Source organism: Sphaerodactylus townsendi, linkage group LG07 (genome assembly GCF_021028975.2).
Source record: "Sphaerodactylus townsendi isolate TG3544 linkage group LG07, MPM_Stown_v2.3, whole genome shotgun sequence".
NCBI lineage: Eukaryota > Metazoa > Chordata > Lepidosauria > Squamata > Sphaerodactylidae > Sphaerodactylus > Sphaerodactylus townsendi.
Genome location: NC_059431.1, coordinates 121,652,212 through 121,675,493, shown reverse-complemented (window position 1 = coordinate 121,675,493; position 23,282 = coordinate 121,652,212). Strand labels below are relative to the sequence as shown.

The 23,282-nt window shown below is 47.9% G+C and overlaps 1 protein-coding gene across 1 annotated transcript in view; it reads left to right on the top strand.

The window, feature by feature from the left end:
- Positions 1–23,282, top strand: part of CCDC180 (coiled-coil domain containing 180) — a 98,612-nt gene that overhangs the window by 26,680 nt on the left and 48,650 nt on the right. The window contains exons 14-19 of the mRNA XM_048504458.1: positions 2,063–2,236; positions 7,763–7,878; positions 13,009–13,135; positions 17,290–17,356; positions 18,151–18,458; positions 21,407–21,624. Of these exons, the coding sequence (XP_048360415.1) occupies positions 2,063–2,236; positions 7,763–7,878; positions 13,009–13,135; positions 17,290–17,356; positions 18,151–18,458; positions 21,407–21,624 (1,010 nt within the window). The remainder of the gene's footprint in view (positions 1–2,062; positions 2,237–7,762; positions 7,879–13,008; positions 13,136–17,289; positions 17,357–18,150; positions 18,459–21,406; positions 21,625–23,282) is intronic.

The window sequence follows — 23,282 nt, the reverse complement described above, 5'->3', positions numbered from 1 at the left end:
GGGGGTGGGGGGGATGAGCTTTGCATGGTGTATAACGATGTTGGAGGTGGGGTGCAGGCAGTGGTGGGATTCAAATAGTTTAACAACTGGTTGTTTACAAGCACAATTTTAACAACTGGTTCTGCCGAAGTGGTGCGAACCTGCTGAATCCCACCACTGGGTGCAAGGCTAGAGCAACCTGATGCAAGATAGCTGCTTTTCCTATGAGGCAGGAAAGCGACCTAACTTTCCCTGACCGGGCTAGTGTCAGACTGTCGAACGTGGAAATAATAGAGACCGTAGGAAAGTCCTAAAGCAGTTTATTTCTTACAATGCGTAGAGCAACACTAGAAAGCAGGACCTGAGCTAGAGAGCTCGGATCCAGGAACTATATCCTTCAACCCCCCCGTTTCACCCCACACCAAATGTCCCTTACAGTTTCTATAACATTTGCACTACAGAGCTTCAAAAAACCTGGGAACCATTCACACCTCCTTGCAGATGAGCTGGCGCCAGGAGGTTGCCAGGAAGGGAAGAGGGAAACAGGAAAGCATTTATAGGAAAACATTTGCAATTCCAACACAGCAAGACATCTAGGCACTGACAGGCATGGTCCTGACAGCTAGCTCAGTCTCATTAGATCTCGGAAGCTAAGCAGGGTCAGCCCTGATTAGTGCTTAAATGGGAGGCCATCAAGGAAGTCCAGCAGTACTGCACAGAGACAGGCATTGGCAGCCCTCCTCTGTTGAACTCTTGCATTGAAGACCATACGGCAGTTAGGCAGTCACTTGACAGCACGTTTCACCATCAGAGTGGTCTGAAAGGGCCTGGAGGGGGGGCACTTTGCTCCAGCACACGCAAGAGGGAAGGGCCCAAAGCTGCTTCGAATTAGCCAGGAGAGGTCAGAAGCCAGGCTAGCCACAGGTCAGGTTCTCAGTCCAAGTCACACTCCCTGCTTGCCCTCAGGCTTCCTGAATCTTGGACCTGGCACTGCTCCACTTGCTACGCTGCTTTATGTCTCAGGCTGAGGTTTACCCTCTGGGAACATACCCTCTACCAGCCTCCCCTGCAGGGCAGGCCACTTTGGCCTTGTAGGAGCTCGGCTACCCTTTCAGAAGAAGCAACACACGACATTGGCGACTGTTCATAAACTCTTTACTTTCATCAGGTAGTTAACAGCACTTCTGTAAGCTCGAGCCCCTGCATCACACCAACCAACCCCCTTCTTTCCCTGACTCCCTTTTATTCCTCTCAGGAGGTTCTGTCCCTTCTGGGAGCATCCTGCTCCAATCTTCTAGTGGCTGTCGAGCTGTCTGTTTTGCTCTGCCAGCCTGGGACTGGCTCTTCAGCTTTCCTGACCCTCCTCCTCGATTGAAGCCTGGTTGGGGCTGTGCCAACTCCCTCCATTCTCTAAGGCAGCAATGGGCTGCTGATTGCAACTTGGCTAGGGCTGTGCTATTGCTGTCAGACTCTCGAATGTGGAAATAACAGAGACCGTAGGAAAGTCCAAAAGCAGTTTATCCCAGGTGATACGAAGAGTAACAATGTAAAGCAGGATCTGAGCTAGAGAGCTCAGATCCAGGACTTATATCCTTTAATCCCCCCCGTTTCTCCCCACACCAAATGTCCATTACTACAGAGCTACAAAGAACCTGGGAACCTTTCACAACTCTTTGAAGATGGGCTGGCACCAGGAGATTGCTAGGAAGGGAAGAGGGAAACAGGAAAACAATTGCAAATCACACACAGCAAGACATCAAGATACTGACAGGCCTGGTCCTGACAATTGCCTCCTTTTCCCCTGGAACTGTTGGCTTTCTGAGACTCTTCTGCCATTTCCCTGCAGTTTCTTCCAGCTTCTGGCATTCTGGAGGTCCTGCTTCTGCTGGTACATCCAAGGATGGGGCTGCCAGTTGTGGGGGGCTCCAAGGTCCCTGGGTGGGTGTCTTGGAGAGGGGTGGAACAAGGTGTTTGATGTTTGGAGGCAGCCCTATCCCTAGACACTCTCCCTCTCCCCCATGAATACAGATGTAATTAAAATTTACATCCCTAATAACCAGTCCTTTTCTTTCAATTCTTCCAGAATGACTTTGAATACATGGCTAAACACACAGAACTCAATTGCAGTCATCTTTACCAGTATTTCCAGGATGCACTTGTTGTCTGGGATGTACATCAGCACAACCTCGTTCAAGTGGAGAACAACCTTCACTCTAAATTGAACGACTTGCGGAACAAACACGAGAATCTGAACAAGGTCAGAACAGCAGTCTGATTTCTGATGGGGGCAGGAAAGGGAAAAGGAAATATACAGCACTGTGTAGAATCCTGACTGCCAAACTGGACCACATGACTATCTAGCCCAGCATCCTGTGTTTCACAATGATGGTTCCATGGAAGCCCACTAGATGGGTGGTGGGTGGTGGGGGAGGGAATAAAGTCAGTAGAGAGAAACTAGTGTTAAAAGCTGTATTACCTCTGGAGCTGTATTTACCTGTCATGGCTTCTTTTCTCCTCTCCATGAATTGGGCTTCACCCTGCTTGTCAAGTCACCTCAGCTGAGGACCTTCATCACATCTCATGGCAGCATCTTTCATACGTTACTTATGCTATGCATGTAGCTATGCATGGCTTTTGTCCATTCTGGATTTGTCACCATTGGTCTGACTGGGTTCTAGTATTATGTCACTTGCTGTATCTACGTTGTGCATTGTTTTATAAACCTTCAACTTGCCCCCCACCCAGATCCTCCTTTTTCTTTCTAACCTAAAAATCCCTGTGTATGTGAGCCTGCATGGTTAAGAGCAGTGGACTCTAATCTGGAGAACCACGTTTGATTCCCCACTCCTCCACATGAGCGGCAGACTTTTATCTGGTGAACTGCATTTGTTTTCCTGCTCCTTCACCTGAAGCCTGTAGAGTGACCTTGGGCTAGTCCCAGTTCTCTCAGAACTCTCTCAGCCCCACCTGCCTCACAAGGTGTCTGTTGTGGGTTGGGGAAGGGAAGGCATTCATATGTCTCCTTGTTGGAGAGACAGGTGGGGTATAAATCCAAACGTTTCCTCTTCTTTCCTTGTAGAGAGGACCGATAATTTTGAATTCTGAAGCTGTAACCGCTAAACTAGCCTGGTTTTCATTGGGTGACTGCTATTGAACATTAGCAACCAGCATACCTAGCAATTATAAGTCAAGTCAACCTTTATTGTTATATCAGCATAAAAGACAGTCACCCCCACCCCCCTTATATAATAGATCTTGAGAATCCTGAGATCTTGAGAAGTTTTACTCTACTTTTCTTAACTAGCTCCATTTGTGTACATTTTGGATCCATTCCATTCTGAAATGGAATTCGTAGAACCAAAACAGTTGCCCCCTCCCCTCTGCTCCATACGGGTCCCTAACATCATTGGGAACCCACTCTCTTTTCTTGGGAGGGTTTAAGCAAGGGTTTTGTGGGATGCTGTGTTAGGAAATAATTGCTGTTTTAACTGTACTTATGATAATAGTACTGTGATGATTTTATATATGATGTTTTTATGTTGTACACGGCCCTGAGCCCTTCGGGGATAGGGTGGTATATTAAATCAAATTAACAACAACAACAACAACAACAACAACAACAGCTTTTGTAGAGTCATCTGAATAGCGAGATGCAGAAATTTTGCTGTTGTCTCAATTATATTTCAAACATCATTATTTAATCTGGTTTAGTGATTCATCAATTCTTTTAAACTGTGTCATATCCTTTTTGATTTCAGTCAGTTCATGTCTCATTTCTGTCTTAATTGCAGTTAATTCCTGTCTCATTTCTTGTCTTATTTGCCCCAGCTGTGCCTTTATTTCACTTTGGAAGTTCATCACTATTTCAATTAATTGCTCTGTTCTTGAATCACTTTCATTAGGTCCATCCGGGGTACTCAGGACCTGATTAGCTGTTACTTTAAAGATGTTATTATCCGCAACGTTTTTGCGCATTGTCATTGTTGTGGGTGTAATATTTTCCTTTCCTTTCCCTCCCAGTCTTTCTTTCTTTCTCGTCTATTTAAAAGTCAATAAAGCTGATAAAGTTGAAGAAGATTTCGTACCTTCTGTTATTTCCTTCGTTTATCTTCAAATGCTGGTTTGTCTTCTTGTTGCGTAGCTAGGTCGCGTTTTTCTTTTTCCCCGCTTTGCAGCTTGTATCACCTCTTTCACTGCTTCTTTCCCCGCTCTCACTATTTTTGCGGGCTTCCGCTATTTTCTGGTTTGGGTAACTTTTTCTCCGTCGTGCTTTCCCCTCTGTGTGTTGGCTCGATGGTTTCTTCTTCCTGTTTACCACTCGTTAGTTGGCTCCACAAGCACTTCCCATCTGCTTTCTATTGGTTTTTGCATTGGACACTTCCGGGCTAGCAAGATCACAACACTTCTCAAGGGACGTTTCCTTAAAGGGGCTGTCAGTTTGGCACGGCTCCAGCTCCTCAAAAACAAAATCACTTACGTCTCCTCGCACTCGCGTTCCAGCCTATTCTCACCCGTGGAAGGTTGTCCTCTGCTCAATCCAACGTCCTGGTTAGCTAAAAGTCTTTTACTGATGTGGCTGCAGTCGCGTCTGTTGTGGCGATCGAGCGTCGCTCTTCTTCAACTTTTCCGCTTCTGTGCGACGCGCGACTTTAGTTTTTACTCCCGTTAATGTTTTTTCTATGTTATTCTTTTGTGTTATTAGCTGATATACGTTGAAGGACCACTTTATAATTTTCAGTTTCTTTAGCATATGGTCTCAGGCGGTTCCTATGGTGCCATCTTCTCCATTTTGGTGACCTACCCTCTCTTGCTGTTAAGGCAGATTTCGGAGAGACTCTCCTGATACCACCTAGGTTTGGTGAAGTTTGGTTCAGGGGGTCCAAAGTTATGGACCCTCAAAGGTGTAGCCCCCATCTCCTATTAGCTCCCATTGGAAACAATGGGGGATGCGGGCACCCCTTTGGGGAGTACATAACTTTGGACCCCCTGAACCAAACCTCACCTAACTTGGGTGGTATCAGGAGAGTCTCCTGAAAAATCCCTGAAATGTTGGTGCTGCTAGCCTAAAAACTGCGCCCCCTGAAATGTTGGTGCTGCTAGCCTAAAAACTGCGCCCCCTGCGCCCCTGAAAACTGAAAAAAAAAACTAAAAAATAGAAAACACACACAAACCAGAATTTTTTGCGCCCTCCACTAGGTGGCGCCCGGAGACATAGGGTACCCCATGTCCCTAGGCAAATATGCCACTGCTCCCCAGAGACCCTATATTCCCCAAAATCCAATTTCTCCTGATGAAAGGCACATTTTGAGAGCTTCACAAACAAAGAGTTATCCAGAAGCCTCATTAAGACTTCACACACCAGACGTATGTGGGATTCCTCATTCCAAGAGTAAATCAGCACATCATCCAAATAAACAACTACACCTTTAAAAAGCAGGTCTTGTAAAACGTCATTGATGAGGCTCATGAATACCCCAGGGGCTCCACTTAACCTGAAGGGCATTACGTGATACTCAAACTGGCCATAACACGTATTAAAAGCAGTGAAATGTTCAAAGCCTTCTACTATTCTCACGCGGTAATAAGCTTCTCGTGAATCCAGCTTTGTAAAAATCCATCCTGTACCCAGACTAGCCAGTAGGTCTTTGATGAGCATTAGTGGGTACTTATTCAAGTTAGACATTGCGTTCAGGCCCCGGTAGTCAGTACATAAATGTAGAGAGCCATCCTTTTTCTTTACAAATAATACCGGAGCATTACTGGTTGTTTTTCTAATAAACCTGCGAGCCACATTTTTATCCAGAAACTCCCTGAGAGCAATGTCCTCTGCCGGACTCATAGGGTAAAGGCGTCCTTTGGGCAGCTTGGCTCCAGGCACTAATTCTATTTTACATTCGGTCACCCAATGTGGGGTAAAGCATCACACTCTTTTTCTTCAAATACTTTACTTAAATCTCGATAGGACACCAGTACCAAGAGATCCGAAGCAGCCAGACTAACGGCGGAGACCGCAGATGCCGCCCCCTCTTCTGTTGCAAGGGAAGGGGGGAGCTCAGAATGGAAATGGCTGCCTCATGGAGGATAGGTAAATTGTAGGATGCGATCTGCCCATTTGATGGTGGGATCGTGTTCTTCCAGCCAGGACATCCCTAGAATAACAGGGTATTTGGCAATATTTGCAATAATAAAACTATGGCATTCCCAATGTTGGCCACACTGGATCAGGATCTTTTCAGTTTTAAACACTGCCAGGGGTCTGTCCATCGGGCGGCCATCCATCTGCAAAAACTGCACAGGTCTATGCAACGGGGTGGTCGCGAGGCCCAAGCCCTCAACCACACTGGAGTTCATGAGGCAGTGGGAGCAGCCAGAGTCCACTAGGGTCTGGACCAGCATTTGGGTTCCCCTGGGCTGATGGGTAATACTACAGAGCTCCAATTCACACTCACCCGTTCTAGAACTTGACTCGGGGTTCCCTGCTGCGTGGCCTCTGCCACACGACCCACTCCTGTGGTTTCTTCCTCCGATTCAGTATCACCCTGTGCAGTTTTAAACAATGCCTTAGCGGAACCTTTGGTTTTTGGTGTACTTTGCTTATAGGGCCATTGAGGTGTAGTTTCTTTTGTGGTAGTTTTGTTTGGGCAGCTGGTGGCTAGGTGACCCCCCTCACCACAATAAAGACAAAGTCCCAAACACTGATGTCTAGCATAAGGGGTCTTTTCAGAATCTGCCTGTTGCCGGCTAGATCCTTTACGGGGTCCCGTTGGGGCCTCTTGCCTCTGACGGAGACCAAAGGTGGGTTTACTGTCGAAACTCCTGGAATTCACCATTCGGGCTTCAGTAGTTCCCGCCAACAGAATCCACTCCATCAGTGTAGGTGGATCACCAGCTATCATAGCCCAACGTCGTAGTTCTGGGTTAAGAGCCTTCTTGAAGGCATATAGGATCACCTGTTCTGGCCAATCGGGAATTCTGCTGGCCAAGGCTCTAAAGGCATTGGAAAACTCCGCAAGGGCTTGTTGCCTTGGCACATTTTCATAATTTCCTTCTTGGCTTTGTTCCCCCAAGAAGGGTTAGATTCTGACGTTAGGTGTTTTGGCTTCTGATAATTTTGGCTTCTCTTACCTACACCTGTTCTGTTCTATGATTCCTTTTGGACATGAGATGAATGGAACAGTCAACATTGTTGAACGTATTGGTTTAGACATTTTTTTTACACCTTTTCCAAAGCATCTGTTCTAACTGCAACTGCACTGTAGAGCTATAGAAGGCCGTTGCAATACTAGCCTTTCCCTTTTCAACCCTTTTCCTTGTAATCCTGGATTTCTATGGCTGCTTCACACAGTGTCAGCATTTCCACTGAGCTGTATCCTGGTTTCTGCCAGTTTACCTTCAGCAGATTTCTGTTGTCTGAAGTTCAATTACGATTCCAGGGTCTCACCTGGAGATTGACAGCACTAGGCCTGGCAGCAGACTCTGAGTGACTTGATGCCACCTGACTCAACCGGACATGCTGGCTGCAGATGTTTAATGGCAGCCACCCTATGAAAACCAGGGGAGTGTTGCGGTCACAGCTTCAGGGCAAGGTCTGGGAGACCCAATTTCAAATCCCTATCTTGCTGTGTGGAAGCATACTGTGTGATGTTTTGGACCTACTTTAAGCCTAACCTGCCTCACAGGGTTGTTGTACAGGTATAAGGAGGAAAGGAGAACAATATAAGCTACTTCAGGCCGGTTGAGCTCCCTTTCAAAATGCCAATTGCTTCCTCCCACATGGCACCAGTTACGGGAAAGTAACCTGGACTTGTCCATTGACAAACTGAGGACCCTGAGCACTGAAGAAAAGCTGAAGGCCCAACTGGAAAGGATTTATGCTATTTTGGACGTCATTCGAGCTGGGTATGTAAAAGGCTTTTGGTGACAAGTTCTCTTCAAAGTCTGCTTTCCTTTCGTAGCTGGTTGTTGGTTGTCAGATGTCATCGTTTTCTTGGAACTCAGTGATTGGGACTGACGGGACCCGTGAGCAGCTGTAGATGCTGAGTGTGCTCCGTCCTGAGATTCCCTCTTAAGGCACAGAAAGGAAAAGCCGTGTAGAGTGTCAGCACCTGTGAGGGGCCTGCTGTCAAGATCCCCTTGACCAGACAATAAGACACTTGTAGGATCACAAAGGTTTATTTATTGCAGGCATGACAGATCAGGTACAGTTTCAAAGACAGCTCTGTCAGATGGACTCTAATCTGGTGAACTGGGGTCGATTCCCCACACCTCCGCATGAACAACAGATTCTAATCCTACACTCCTACACACAAAGCCTGCTGGGTGACCTTGGGCCAGTCACAGTTCTCTCAGGGTGTCTGTTGTGGGGAGGGGAGGAGGAGTTTGGAAGCCAATTTGAGACTCCTTAAGGTTGAGAAAAGCAGGATATAAATCCAAATTCGTCGTTGTGCTCCTCTTTTTCCTTCTCCTTCTTTGGGAGGACATTAGAACAGTAATGCAAACATTAGAACGGTGTTCAGAGGCAGCCACTTTCTTACTCTGCTTCCCCACAAAAGGAATTCTTTATGAGGGGTGCTTGTATGCCACCTTCCTGGCCATACAGCTCCTCAAGATGCATAGCAAATCAAAACTCAGGTGCACAACAAAAACATAAGCCAATTCAACCAACCAAGCCTCAGGGACTTGAAACCATCAGGGTTTCCCAATTCACTGAATGCAAAGGCCTTCTGAATAAGAAAGTTTCAAGTTGGCTGCAGAAGGCCTTCAGAGAAGGTATGCCTGCCATCATCTGGGGGAGGGAATTCCACCTCTGGGGGAAGCAGTGGAAGAAGATCCCCTCCCCGCTGAATCAGTCCATCTGACTTAAGTCTCCCCAGGAAGTCACTGTGTGTTGATCTCAGACAGTGGTGGAAGTAGTCTTTCCAGGCCTCTGGATCAAGAATGGATCAAGAATGGACTGACCCTTTAACTCACAGGGGAAATGACCCCATGGGCTCCTGAAGGCCGGGAGCGAGCCAAGCTTGCCAGCATGGTGTATTGATTTGCACATTGGTCCAGAATCTGGAAGAGCCCAGTTTGAATCCCCACTCTGCCATGGAAGCTCATGGGTGACTTGATGATAGCTTGAGAGACTGGCCCATCTGATAGGGTGGTTGTGGTAAGGATAGGACAAAGGAAAGAAAAATGACATTGTAAGTCTCTTTGGGTCTCCACTGGAAAATTTTTGTTTATTTTATTTTTATTTTATTGAATTTATATCTCAGTCTCCCACCCGCTGACCAAAGTCGGGCTTGGAGCGGCAAACACCCGATAAAATTACAAATACAGAAAATAAAGCTATACTACAATCGGCATCAATAAATCTCATCGGGATGGCGACTAAAATCCCAAGCCTAAAAACACTGTATGGTAGTTTCCCAGAAGGGGGGCAGCCAGAGACAAAGAGGGGAGGCAGAAGTGTGGGAGGGTCAGTACTCCAGATGGAAAGCGGGTGTCATGTTCCGGGTGACATTATGGCACCAGATCTAATTGGGTGAGGGAGGCCAGCTGCGTCAAATGGACTGTTCACTCACAGAATGTCCAATGGAACTGATCACTGCCCTGCAGGGCCCGAGTGCCAGCTGACAGAGAGTTCCACCAGTCTGGAGCCAGGGCCGAAAAGGACCTAGCTCTGGTTGAGGCCAACTGGATGTCCTTCACGCCAGGGACCACCAGCAGATCACCAGTGAGCAACTGAAGGGTTCTTTGAGGGCAGCATGGAGAGATGTGGTTTCGAAGATGTGAGGGCCCCAGACTGCTCAAGGCCTTAAAAAGTTAACACTTTGAACATGATCCGGAACTAGACTGGTAACCAGTGCAGCTGGTGTAGTATTGGTGTTATGTGTTCTCTCACCAGTGTTCAAGTGAGCCTCTGCGTTCTGGACCAGTCTTAATTTCTGGGTCAGTCTCAAAGGTAGGCCCATGTAGAGTGAGTTACAGTAATCTAGCCTGGAGGTGACCGTTGCATGGATCACTGTGACCAGATCCAATCGGGACAGGTGGGGGGCAACTGCTAGGCCTGGCAAAGATGAAAAGAGCCGCTCTCGCCACCTGTGTGACCTGGGCCTCTATAGATAGTGGGGACTGCTGAGTCACACCCAGGCTCTTGATGGATGCAGCAGGTATCAAAGCCATGTCATCTAAACATGGCAGTTGGAAGCTCTCTCTCCCCCCACCCCCACCCCCAGCCACAGACCTCTGTCTTTGATGGATTGAGTTTCAGTCTGCTCTGTTTCATCCAGCCAGCCACTGCCTCTAGGCACTGAGCTAGAGCAAGGAGGGCAGTGGCCATCTGGCCTCCCTCAACTTTAAAAGCTGGGTATCATCTGCATACTGGTGACAACTCAGCCCAAAGCTCTGAACCAGTTGTGCCAGAGGCCACGTGTAGATGTTAAGTAATACTGGGGAAAGAATAGCCCCTTGTGGCACCCCACAAACCAGGGGCTGCCACTGGGACATCACCTCCCTGAATGTCACCTTGCTGTCCTTGATCCTGGAGAAATGAGGTCAGCCATCTCAGGGCTGTATCCCAGCATCAGTGGGGCGGTGGGTCAAGAGATTGTGATTGACCATGTCAAATGCTATGGTGAGGTCTAATAACACCAGCAGTGCTGATCTGCCTCGGTCTAGCTGTAAACGCAGCTTGTCTGTGATGGTAACCGGCACAGTGTCCATCCCATGGCCAGGATGAAAGCCCAACTGGAAAGTATCCAAGGCCGATGAGTAATCCAGAAATGTCTGCAGCTGTTTTGCTATTTCTCTGTCAACCACCTTGCCCCAAAATGATAGATTTGAAACCGGGTGGTTGTTGGCAAGATCTGCAGTATCCAAAGATAGCTTTTTCAGGAGGGGGTGGACCACCACCTCTTTTAGCTTCCCTGGGAACACTCCTTGCTCAAGGGAGTGATTGATGATATCCAGCAGGGGGCGCTGTGCCACCTCTTAACCAGCCACAAGGGCCACAGGTGGCAGGTTTCACTGCTGCCATCACTCTGTGCAAAACTGGACTAGGGACCTCCAGTTCCCTCACTGTAGCAACAGTCCACAAAAGTCCGCGAAAAAGCTTTCAAACCCTCCCAACTAATGGCCATATCGTTAGTTTTAGGTCTGCAAGGTAGGGATGTCAGAGACTGAATAACTTTAAACAGTTGTGCTAAGTGAGAGCTTGCGGACGCAATCGAGGTAGCAAAGTAGGGTGGGCGGGCCATGTCCAGATGCTGGGCCCTTCTCTCCCCTCCCTTGCATGTCACCTCTCACTCACTCCCTCCCCTCCCTCCCTCCCCTTCCCTTTCATGGCACCCTCTTTGTCACCTTGACTGCCATCTCGTAGGATTTCATAAGCCCCCGATAAGATGCCCTGGTAGTCTCATCATGAGTTCTCTGCCAGCCTCGCTCTAGTCTTCTCAGTTCCCATTTCATCAGCCACAGCTCCTCAGTGTACCAAGGGACCATGTGCAAGCGGGAGTGAAGAGGACACTGGGGAGTGTTCACCTCGATAGCCTTGGAGAGTCAGATATTCCAGTCCTCCTCATCAAGGGAACTGCTAGTAGGCTTTGGATCCTGCAGAGCATTCCGATTGGATCCATAGGTCTCCATGGGTAGGCATAAATAAGCCCATTGGCTAGGTGGGCAGGGGCATTGATATCCCCCCAGGCCCTCAGGGCAAAGTGATCCGGCCATGGTACTATCTAAAGAGGTTGGGACCACATTCTCCCCCATGCTGAAGATCAAATCTTACGTGTGGCCTGCTTGGTTGTGGGCCCTGGAACAACCAGCGCTGCCGTGGATGACACCGAGTCTGCTGCTTTTGACAACGAAGACAAGTTTACAGGGGTGTTGGAATTCTCCCAGAACTGTAAACTTTGGCTACCTCAAGGCCCAGTCTGAAACGACCTCCAGCTGCATCGACAGGCTGTCTGCTGGCATGCTAGGTGACCCGTACACTAGCGGAACAGCCAAACTCTCGATGGTATCCCTCACCAGGCCAATACAATCAATGCCAGACATCATTGAGAGGGCGATTGCCCTGAAAGAGAAAGCCTCCCGGACGAGCATTGCCACCCCTTACCTCAACCCTTTGTTTGGGGTGAGAAACCTGGTGGGGTAAGTTCTTTTAAGGCAACAATTTTGCCCTCCCTGACCCAGATCTCAGTCACACATGCCAGGTCCACCTTACAGGTTCCCCAGTAATCCCATAAGGTCACGGTCCTATTGTTTATGGACCTGGCATTGAACAACACCAGTGACGGAGAAGGGCAAGCAATCCTAGGCCCACCACACCCATTTCTCAAAATGGAACAAAGGTCAGAAGAAGGTCGAGCTTGCCTATGGTTTCCACCCACTTCCCTCCCATGGCCTTGTCTTCCCACTGTGTCTCCTGCAACCTTTCATGCCTCAGTGACCGTGCCTGGTTCTCATCGGCCCTTTGGGGTCTCTGTTTTTGCGTTAATTGAAACACAAGCTTTTTCTACACAGCATGGAAATTCCCGAAATACACAGAAATCCTGACCTGGTTTTGGGGTGGGAGGGGGGAGAGAACGTTTCTGCTGCTTTCTGATGGGCTCTGATACAAAAATGGTGCTCTTAGCGAGAAAGGTGAAGATAATCCTGCTTTTGAGACTCTCATCAGTCTTGTACAATTCTGAATAAGGTTTGCCTTGATTTTTCTTTATGCAATATGTTTGACATAACTCATGTTAAAACTGAAAATTGAGCAATTTTAAACTAGTGTAATTTTTTTTTAAAAAAGGATTTTACTGTTAAAACTGTTCTATGATGAGTTAATATTACATGTTAAATACACTAACAAACTCTGGCTACTGCTGTGTATCAGCTTTCAGATTGTTGTTCATTGCTACCATAATATCATCTGATACCAGATGAACAGCAAGCATTTGTATGGACTGAGAATATCGGGAAAACGTTTGCTGCAAATTTTGGAAATTTGCAGTGATATGAGTGGGGATTCATTTTAGCTCACCAACTGATTGACAGATATGAAGCCTTCTATCAAGACCTGGAGGCCAAAATAGCACATTACCCACAGGACGTTTTGAAAGAGCTACTTGCCTACAGTGCTTGCGTCAGCCGATATTTTAATGTGAAGGAGACCTATGAAGGGGTAAGTAGAAAACCAGTCCATTCTTTGGAAAACTGTCCTTCAAGGAGAAGTGGTTTCTCACTGCTCTGTCCCTTAAACTGTTTTGGCCTTCCTTCAATTCTTTGTCAGCCAAGCAGGGAAAAACCTGAGGAAGGTGGTCGGTCACATCCTCTGTGCGCTGAAAATGATGTTTTGACACAAATGTGTTTCCTTGGAGGCTCTTGCAGCAACGATGCACTGGGCTGCATTTCTGGTTTATGTTTCTGTGCAGTTCTGTCTCGCCTTCACACCTTGAGATCTCCTTGGGCAAAAGGATCAGTTGTATTTGTCACACCCCTGGGCTTCAGCAGCAAGTTAGCTGGGCCTAGCTGTCCTAGTTACCGTTTGTGGCTCTCTGTTTCCTTGTGGCTTTTGTGGTAACTGCCTCTGTTGTGTGTGGCTGGCATGTTGAGTATCGTATTCCACCTCAGGCATCCACCGGGACAGTTCCTTGACTGTTTGGGGTTCTGTTTTTCTCCAGTGGTGCTGTGAACATCTGCATCATGTTCACTTTGGTTGTTGCTATCATCGGCATCAGGTAGAATAGAATACTTTATTTACGGTCAATGACCAAATATATTACAAATCTCCAATGTAGCAAAAATGTCTACAACACAACAAGAAATGTTGGCTTCAGGTATGTCCAATGGACCAGTTTGTGCAGGTGCAAAGACACAGTGCTGTTCTCCACGTAGCTCTGGCGGCGGCTCTGCAAACACAGAGTGAGGGGTGCTGGTAACAAAGTCTCCCGTGTTTCTGAATCTAAAAAGGCTGCTGGGAAGATTTTTGTCTTTTTGCACAGGCATCTTTTGTGCTTCACGGAGCGAACTGTCTTTGCACAGCTTCTTGTGCCAAACTTTTCTGCTCAATCCAGTTGAGTGGAACAGCTGCTTTGCTAGATCTGGCCAACTGCAAATGGCCTTGTCAGCTTTTTGTTAGGACTCAGCCAAGGACGTAGGGATGGTCATTCCCTGATGCCACCAGATGAGGAAGCCGTGGCTGCAGAGGAGAACAGTCTTCCAGAACCTTACTCTGCAATTCTACACGGGTGATCTCCGCTGTCTTAAATGCTTTTGGGAAGGGTTTTTTCCCCTGCTACTCAACCCCTGCTTGCAGAGGCTGATGTGGACAGAATCCTGGCTGCTGTTAGACCTACTACCTGTCTTATGGACCTGTGCCCTTCCTGGCTTATAAAAGCTTGTCTAGGAGGGCCAAGACCCCATCTGTTGGATATCATCAACTGCTCCCTTGAGCAAGGAGTGTTTCCTGGTGGGTTGAAGGAGGCAGTGGTCTGCCACTCTTGAAAAGACCATCTTTAGGTCCTAGTGATCTGGACAATTACCACCCCATCTCGAATCTAGCGTTTCTGGGGAAGGTAATTGAGAGAGTGGTGTTGGAGCAACTTCAGGGCTTCCTGGAGGACACATTGGCACTCAATCCCTTCCAGTCCGATTTCTGTGCTGGGCATGGGACGGAGACAGTATTCACCACTGTCACAGATACACTCCGCATACAGCTTGACCGAAGTAGATCGGTGCTGCTGGTTTTACTAGATCTTACTGCAGCGTTTGATATGGTTGATCATGACCTTTTGAAGCCTGGCCGCTTCTGGGGTCTGGGGCATTGTCCTGCAATGGCTTGCCTCATTTTTCCAGAACCAGACTCAGCAAGTGAGGTTGGGGGATGGATCCTCAGGATGGTGCCCACTTCAATGTGGGGTGCCACAGGGCCCCCTATTATCCCTTCTGTTATTTAACATCTACATACGACCCCTTGCTCAGCTGATGCGGAGTTTTGGACTGACCTGTCACCAGTATGCTGATGACACTCAGCTCATTCTGCTGATGGAGGGGAGACCGACCTCCGCCCCTGCAGCTCTCCAGCATTGTTTGGAGGCGGTTGCTGGTTGGTTGAAGCAAAGCAAGTTAAAACTTAATCCATCAAAGATGGAGGTCCTGTGGGTGGGTTACGGGAGTGGGGAGTGGGGTTTCAGCCATTGTTGCTGGAAGAGGCCCCTGTAAGCCCCCTCCGCCCGAAGCCTGGGGGTTTGCCTGGATTCAGCTCTCTCTATGGAGACCCAGGTGGTATTTTCTCATCTGCGCCAAGCACGCTGGTTGACCCCTTACCTCTCCCAGTCTGACCTGGCCACAGTGATCCATGCAACGGTCACCTCCAGGCTAGACTATTGTAATTCGCTCTACATGGGCCTTCCCTTACGGTTGATCTGGAAGCTGAAGCTGGTCCAGAATATGGCGGCCCAGCTTCTCATGGGACCACATCTCGCCTGTGCTGCACTAGCTGCACTGGCTCCTGCTGGAGTTCCAAATCATCTTTAAGGTGTTGGTTTTAATCTTTAAGGCACTCCGTGGCCTGGGGCCTTCATATCTTAGGGACCGTCTGTCCCCATACGTCCCCGCTTAGTCTCTGCGCTTGGCAGAGGCCAACTTGTTGGTGGTTCTGGGCCCCTCCATGATACGGCTGGCCTCCACCCAGGTCAGGGCCTTTAGTGCCCTGGCCCCATCCTGGTGGAACACTCTCCCCACAACCATCCGGTGTCAAGACCCCCTTGACCAGACAATGAAGACACTTGTGGAAGCACAAAGGTTTCTTTATTACAGACAGGTCAAGAACAGTTGCAAGACAGTTCTGCCGAATTAGCAGAGCTGTTACTCATATATGCAGTTTCCCCCTTTCCCCTCCCATCCAGACAAAGAAGCAGAGAAGCAGTTATGAGAATGTGGCCTTCAAGAGGCCAGCGCCGGGGAACAACTAGATAATGCACCTGGTCATTGGCAGGCTGCAAGCTAGGAACCACAAGAATTCACACAGAGCAAAAACTCCCAATCCCCCACCAAAAGCAGGCTTGACATCTGGGCCCTGTGGGACCTAGAACAGTTCTGCAGGGCCTGCAAGACGGAATTGTTCCGCCAGGCCTTTGGGGAGGTCAGCCGCTGAAGGTGCCATCCCCTGCATCCTATATTCCATCATCGGAGTACCCATTTACTGTACAGACTGCCCTGCCCTGATGAGCTGTGTTGTTAAAGTTGAAATGATTTTCTTTTAGAGTGAAGGTTAGAGTTTGTTGTTCATGAAATGGTTTTAACTGGTTTAATTGGAATTTTAAATGCAGCTGTGTTTACTGATTTGTACACTGCTCAGAGTCCTTAGGGGATGGGGCGGTATATCAAAATAGATAGATAAATAAATAAATAAATACTGTTGTCCTTTTGTGCCCCCCCCCCCCCCCCCGGGGTGTGTGTGTGTCCCCAGCTTTTCTCCAATCTTTCTCAAACCTTCTTTGCTGTGAAGTTTTGGGAAAGATCAGAGTAAAGTCTATTTGGCTGCAGAGATTTGGGAATTCAGAAAATGTAGCTACAATGGTATATTATAACAATATTCTAGCACTGATTTTTTTAAAAAATGGCTGAAGCCCTGGAGGTCCAGTGGAGGAGGGGGGGCACAGAACCGCTGCGGAACCTTACAAGAGGAAAGTCCTGTTGCCGCTGCGCCTTCTGCAGCTGCACCAGCAATGGAGAAACCACAAAACCCCAATCCCCAAAATGCCTAGACCGAGGGTGTCCAGCGCTGGCCCTCTGGATGTTCGTGGATTAAAATTCCCATTAGCCCCATGAACATCTGGAGGGCCGGTGCAGGACACCCCTGGTCTAGACCAGTTCTGACCCTGAGGCAGGCTGTTCCCACCTGGCAGTGATTCTATGTGGAGCTCTGGTTGCAGCTGCGGCAAATACTGTGGTGGGGGGCTGGCCACAAAGCATCCATGCCGCAGTTTCTTCCACACTTCCTCTGACTCCCCACAGGTCACCAGAGGGCTGGGTACAGCTTCAAGGTTACAAAGGGAAGTCGCTAGACCAAATCTATCCTGTGCCAAGGTCTCTGGCGGTTCTCTTATCCTCAGCCTTCCAGATCTGCCATTTGGAGGAAAAATACTAACCGATCCTATTGGGTTGTTGTTTGATTTGCAACAGGGCAATGTTTGTGAAACACTTTGAAGTATTTAAGTCACTATCTAATATCTAACTGTTATTCTGAGTGAAGGAAAACAGGGAGTCGTTCTTGTATATTTCTCTTTGGAAATTCTTGCGTGGCTTTTCTCCTCCAACCTTGTTTTTTCTTAGAAGCCAATAGGGAAGCCTGGTGCTAAAGAGGAAGAAGAAGAAGAGGAAGAAGAAGAAGAGGAAGAAGGTAATTTCTGTTTGTACCTCGTAGTTCTTCTTGATAATTTTCAATAAAGAAAAATTGATTAATTGTTTTCAACATTTAAATCAAGCTGCCTTAGTGGTGGTCGTGGTTAAGAGCAGCAGATTCTAATCTGGAGAAACGGTTTTCATTCCCCACCCTTGAGTGGCGAATTCTTACCTTTCCCCACTCTTACACATGAAACCTGCTGGTTGACCCTGGGCCAGTCACAGTTCTCTCAGAACTCTCTCTGCCTGGCCTGCCTGACAAGGTGTCTGCTGTGAGGAGGAGAAGGAAAGGCCACTGGTTCAGACTCCAAGAGTGAGAAAAGTGGAGTATAAACACCAACTCCTCTTCTTTTGGAATGTGCCCCCCCCCCCCAAATTGGAGGCTGGAGTTCACTTGGAATTACAGCTGCTCTCTGAATGACAGAGGCCAGTTCCTGTGGAGGGAATGGCTGCTTTGGAGGGTGGCCCCTGTGGCATTCTGCCAGGCTGAAGTCATTTAACTCCCCTCTCAAGGCTGTACCCCAGGATCTCCAGGAACTTCCTAATGTGGCACTAGCAAACCTAAAGGGAACAGATCTCTGTTGCAGGGAGATCTATTGTGATCTCCAGAGATCCCAGGAGATGTCTGGGTTCCACCAAGAGTTTGGCAACCCTAGAAGGAGTGAAGGAAGCAGGCAAAGGGGAGAGGCCATGGGGCTTTCGGGGAAGGGGAAACAGTGGTTAAGCGGGGGTGGGGGGAGAGATGCCTCCTGCAGGTTCCCACTTGTATTCTTCCTAATGCTCTTCCAAAAGAAATGGCCGAGGAAGCAGAGACAGGTGAAGATTCAGGGAACACGTCAGAATGGGTCCTCGAACACCAGAGTGGAGAGGAGGAGCAGCCCAATGAGGGCTTTGAAGAAGAGGCCAAGCAGGAGGCAGCTGAGGGACCTGAGCTGACGGAGGAGCTGGGAGAGATGGAGACATCTCCTCCAGAAAGCGGGAGAATGGAGTCTGGGACAAGTTTGGGCCCAGAAAGCGACACGGAGAAATCTGAAGGAGTGAGCGAAGTGCCAGAGGCTGAGGAGGCCCCTGTGATGGCAGAGCCCGTGGCACCCACACCGGTGAGTGGGGAGGGGCGGGACTAGGGCTCCAGGGCAGGAACTCACAGGGGCGAGAGAATGAGGGTTGCAAGGAGCAAATACCAAATCTGCTTGGAGGATCTAAAAAGTTGGGACCCCTGGGTTAACATGTATAACACACACACACACACACACCCCAACTTGATGCCCATGGGCGACTTGGTGCCTGCTTCCATTTTTCCGGCTATCCTGCAGCTGTTTTTAGAAAGTGTACCGGCTCAGGTAGGCTTCAGATTGACCCCTGGAGGTTTGTTTGTTAAAAATATTTCCTTGGCAGCAGCTGCCACCACAGCACAAGGTTCTTCACAGAAGAGAAGGGCCATCCAGTCCAAACCCCTGCCATGCAGGAAGACACAATCCAAGCACCCTTAACAGATGGCCATCCACCTTCAGTTAAAAAACCTCCAGAGAAGGAGACTCTACCGCACTCCGAGGCAGCGCATTCCACTGTCAAACAGCCCTGACGGTCAGGATGTTCTTCCTAATGTTTAAATGGTATTTCTTTTCCGGTCATTTGAATCCATTATCCTACCTAGTCTCTGGAGCAGCAGAAAACAAGCTTGCTCCATTTTCAACTTGACATCCCTTCAAATATTTGAACACGGCGATGATGTCAACCCTTAGCCTTCTCCAGACTGAACATACGCAGTTCCCTAAACTTCTCCTCTTAGGGCATGGAATCCAGACCTTTTACCATTTTGGTTGCCCTCTTCTGGTCATTCCAGCTTGTCAATATCCTTCTAGAAATCTGGTGCCCAATACTGTACAGAGAATTCCAGGTGAGGTCTAGCCAATGCAGAATAAAGAGGCACTATCACGTCCCTCGATCGAGACACTATACTCCTATTAATACAGCCCAGAATTGCATTAGCTTTTTTGGCTGCTTCATCAAACTGCTGACTCATGTTCAGTTTGTGGTCTACTAAGACATTTAATTTTTTTCTGCCTAAGTTTAGTATCTTGCATTGGTTGAAATTTGTTTTATTAATTTTGGCCCAGCTTTCTAATCTGTCCAGGTCATTTTGAATTCTGCCCATGTCCTCTGGGATATTAGCTACCTCCCCTAATTTAGTGTCATCTGCAAATTTGATTAGCATGCCCCCTATTCCATCATCCAAGTCATTGACAAAAATATTGAACAGCACTGGGCCCAGGACAGAATCCTGTGGTACCCCATTAGTCACTTCTCTCTGGGATGAAGATGAGCCATTGGTGAGCACCCTCTGGGTTCGGTCAGTCAGCCAACTACAAATCCATCTTGCGGTAGCATTGTCTAGTCCACATTTTACTAGCTTGCTTGCAGGAATGTCATAGGTGATCCTTCGTATCCTCACACAGCACATTTACTTGGAAGTAAATGCCACTTGAGTCAGTAGGACTTCATTCCAAATCAGCAGGATTAGGATGGACTAGTAAATTGTCCTGCTTCTGGTCACATGACTGACTTGAGTTCAAAGGCTTCAGTGTTCTTCTAGGGAAGATATGGAATGGTCATGACTGCACTATAAAGTTCCTTAATGGTCATTCCTAGGGCATCCTGGGAATTGTAGTTTTCTGGGCCAGGCTAGGGTAATTGACAAAGAATTCTCACAGCCTCTAGCAAACTACAATTCCCAGGCTTTGTTGTGGGAAACTGTAACAGTGAAATAGTATTAAGACTGCCTCAGGTCCAATAGCTGATTGTGGTCGTCATTCATAGGGGGACTCCTAGATTGCTGCTCTTCAGAAATCCTGGTGCACTGCTTTGGACCCTAAGTAACTTTGTGGATTTGAGCTTGGCATACCCATTGGGATGGTTCCCTACTATTTTCTATTTCTGTATAACACTTGCCTTTCCTGTCATTAACTTTGTACCACGAGTGCTCCCCTTTTGTCTTCTCCAGGAAGGTTAAGACCATGTCCACGGGTCTCACTTTGGGCACTAAAGGTCAGCTCACACGCATCGTCATTCCTTTTTGGCGATGTCTGCCCGATGCAGAGGCGTATTTGCCTAGGGACATGGGGTATCCCATATCCCCGGGCATCCCCATTTGGTCGCATGGTGGGGGGCGTGCAGAAATTTCAGGTTCGTTTGTTGTTTTTTGTTGTTTTTAGTGTTTTTTTAGTTTTTTGCCTGCAGGGGGCGCAGATTCTAGGTTAGCAGCATCATAATTTCAGGGATTTGTTGGGTGACTCTCCTGATGATACCACCCAGGTTTGGTGAGGTTTGGTTCAGGGGGTCCAAAGTGATGGACTCCAATGGGAGCTAATAGGAGATGGCGGCTACACCTTTGAGGGTCCATAACTTTGGACCCCCTGAACCAAACTTCACCAAACCTGGGTTACCACCAAACCTGGGTTACTCTCATCAGGAGAGTCTCCTAAAGATACTCTGAAAGTTTGGTGCTGCTAGCTTAATAATTGCACCCCTGATAGCAGGCATCCCCCACATTTCCCCAGATTCTCCTTTTAAATTCACCCCCTTCGGCATGGACTTAAAGGGAGAATGTGAGGTCCCCAGTTTAAACATTGAAAGTGATGCTGTTTCAGGTTGGGGTAGAATCCACCCCCAAACAGCATCACTTTTCAATGTTGTTTTAACTGGGGACCCCAGATTCACTTGCACTGGCTTGGAGCTGTTTCTCAGGCTAACAACCTACCTCATAGGGTTGGTGTGAAGACAAAATTAGGAAAGAGAGTTGGTGGGGAGAGAGCCATCTATGTTTTGCTGGGGGTGGGAGGTGTTTTGTGAACTGGTACAAAAATCAGTTTGTGGTGGGGGAGGGTGGCCGCCGATATGGGGGGGGGGGTAAATTCAGGTTTTGGCCCCGGGCTCCAGTTTGCCTAGACACGCTTTTGGCCCAATGTTCTCCAAGAGTCAAAGGTGCCTATTGTGTGTGGTTCTGAAAAGTCTTCTGGACAGCCATGGATTCTCCTTCCTTTGTCTCCAGGTGAAATTCTCTTCTACATCAATAAAGCCCTCAGAAAGCAAGCTAGAATCCTTCACCACTTCAGGCGGAAACACGTACTTGGTGCTTGAAGCTAAAAGAAAATCGAAGACCAGGAGATCTGAGAAATATTATGTTGGGAAGCTGAAAGAAGATCTGCTCCCTTTGTACCTGGAGCAAGTGTACCTGTCCCGAAGTTTCATTCAAGATGTGAGAAGACAGTGAGTAAGAATCCACTTTTCTGTGTTAAGAAGGGGCTAGGAGCCGTCACTGCCAGAAGCAGGCAATTGGTCACGAGCTTATTGGGAGACTTGGTTAGTGTAACAGTGTTTGCCCAATTGTAGAAATGTGATATTGAGTGCAGTAAATATATATCCCAAGAACTATATTGCAAAAAGTAAAACTTGCATTTTTTCAAGTAGATTCTGTTCACATTTAGGCAGCAGTTAAAAAGAAGAAAGAGAAAGCTAATATAGAGAGCACTTTCCCCTGTCACAGATGCCCAGCTGATCTGGCATCATGCGAATGGGAGTGGAAGGCTTTGTTTCTACAGGAGCTGGTTGTGAGTCCATGAAAAGTCCATCTGGAGAGTGAGCGGAACAGTGCACACACACACACACAAACACACACACATGCACACACACTAATACACAGAGGAGGGTTCAGAAAGCAGCTCTAGGGTTCAGACAAAGGGAGAAACATCTCATTGAAGGAGATAACTTATACACACTTGGAGTGATGTACACCCCCCAATGTCCAAGCATGCTCAGTTGTTCACTCAAACACAGAAAACCTCATTCTACCACTAAAAAACAAGTTCCCCACTGGGGATTATTAGGGTCGGAACTGGAAATAAGGCAGCCAGTAGTATTCCAGTCCTTGATATAAATCTATGGTGTGGCTGCATTTGGGAGTCCATGGCTAGATCTAGTCACTCGTCTCAAAAGAGTACAGAGGAGGAAGGTGTGGTAAAGATTTGTGAAATGCAGGGGCGTACCATCGTGCAGTGGTACCCGGACAAGCTGTGGGCGTGTGCCCACCCTGCACAACTCACCCCCCCCCCCCACAGCTGCATCTGAGGCCCCTCCACAATTGCACTCAAGGCTGGGTAAATCTTATTTTGACATACTCAAAGTGAAGCCTTTTGGGAGGAAGGGGTGTGGTGCATGTGAGAGAAACCCCATGGCCATGTGATGTGTTGGAAACACTTTGGTTGATTCCTCACTGGCCAAAAACTGCGTGCTAAGGAAGCGAACAAAAGCAGTTTGGGGAAGACTTACCCACGATGTTCCGGTTGAACCAGGTTTCGCCGCTGCTTCTCCCCCTGCGCGCTTTTTCCAGACCTGGATGGAAGTAGACCTTTTGAAAAGACACGGGGCGAATGTGGAGTGGTGGGGAGGAAGGGGTGTGTGTGTGTGAATCCAGATTCAAACTACCTGCCCTTGTGAGTGATGTGAAGCTTCCCATCCAATCAGGATGTAGTGGGCTGTGCGGGATGCACTTGCAGCCCCTTAAAAATTTTTTTTCTCAGAAGTAAGATCCACGTCAATATGAAGTGACTTGTTTCCTCACTAAAGAAATACACAGGGAGGGAGACTTAAGTAGGATTTTCCCCAGCCTTAAGCCAGTAGTACTTCCATGGCATAGTGGTTTAAGTGTTTTCCTGCTGAGCCAAAGGGTTGCTGGTTCAATTCCAGCCAGGGAAAAGTTGTTTTACTGAAATACACAGCAACACAGAGAGACTTAAGTAGGATTTTCCCCAGCCTTAAGCCAGCAGTGTTTCCATAGCATTGTGGTTTGAGTGGTTGCCTGCTGAGTCAAAGGGTTGCTGGTTCAATTCCAACCAGGGAAAAGCTGTTTTAATGAAATGGGGAAGTGT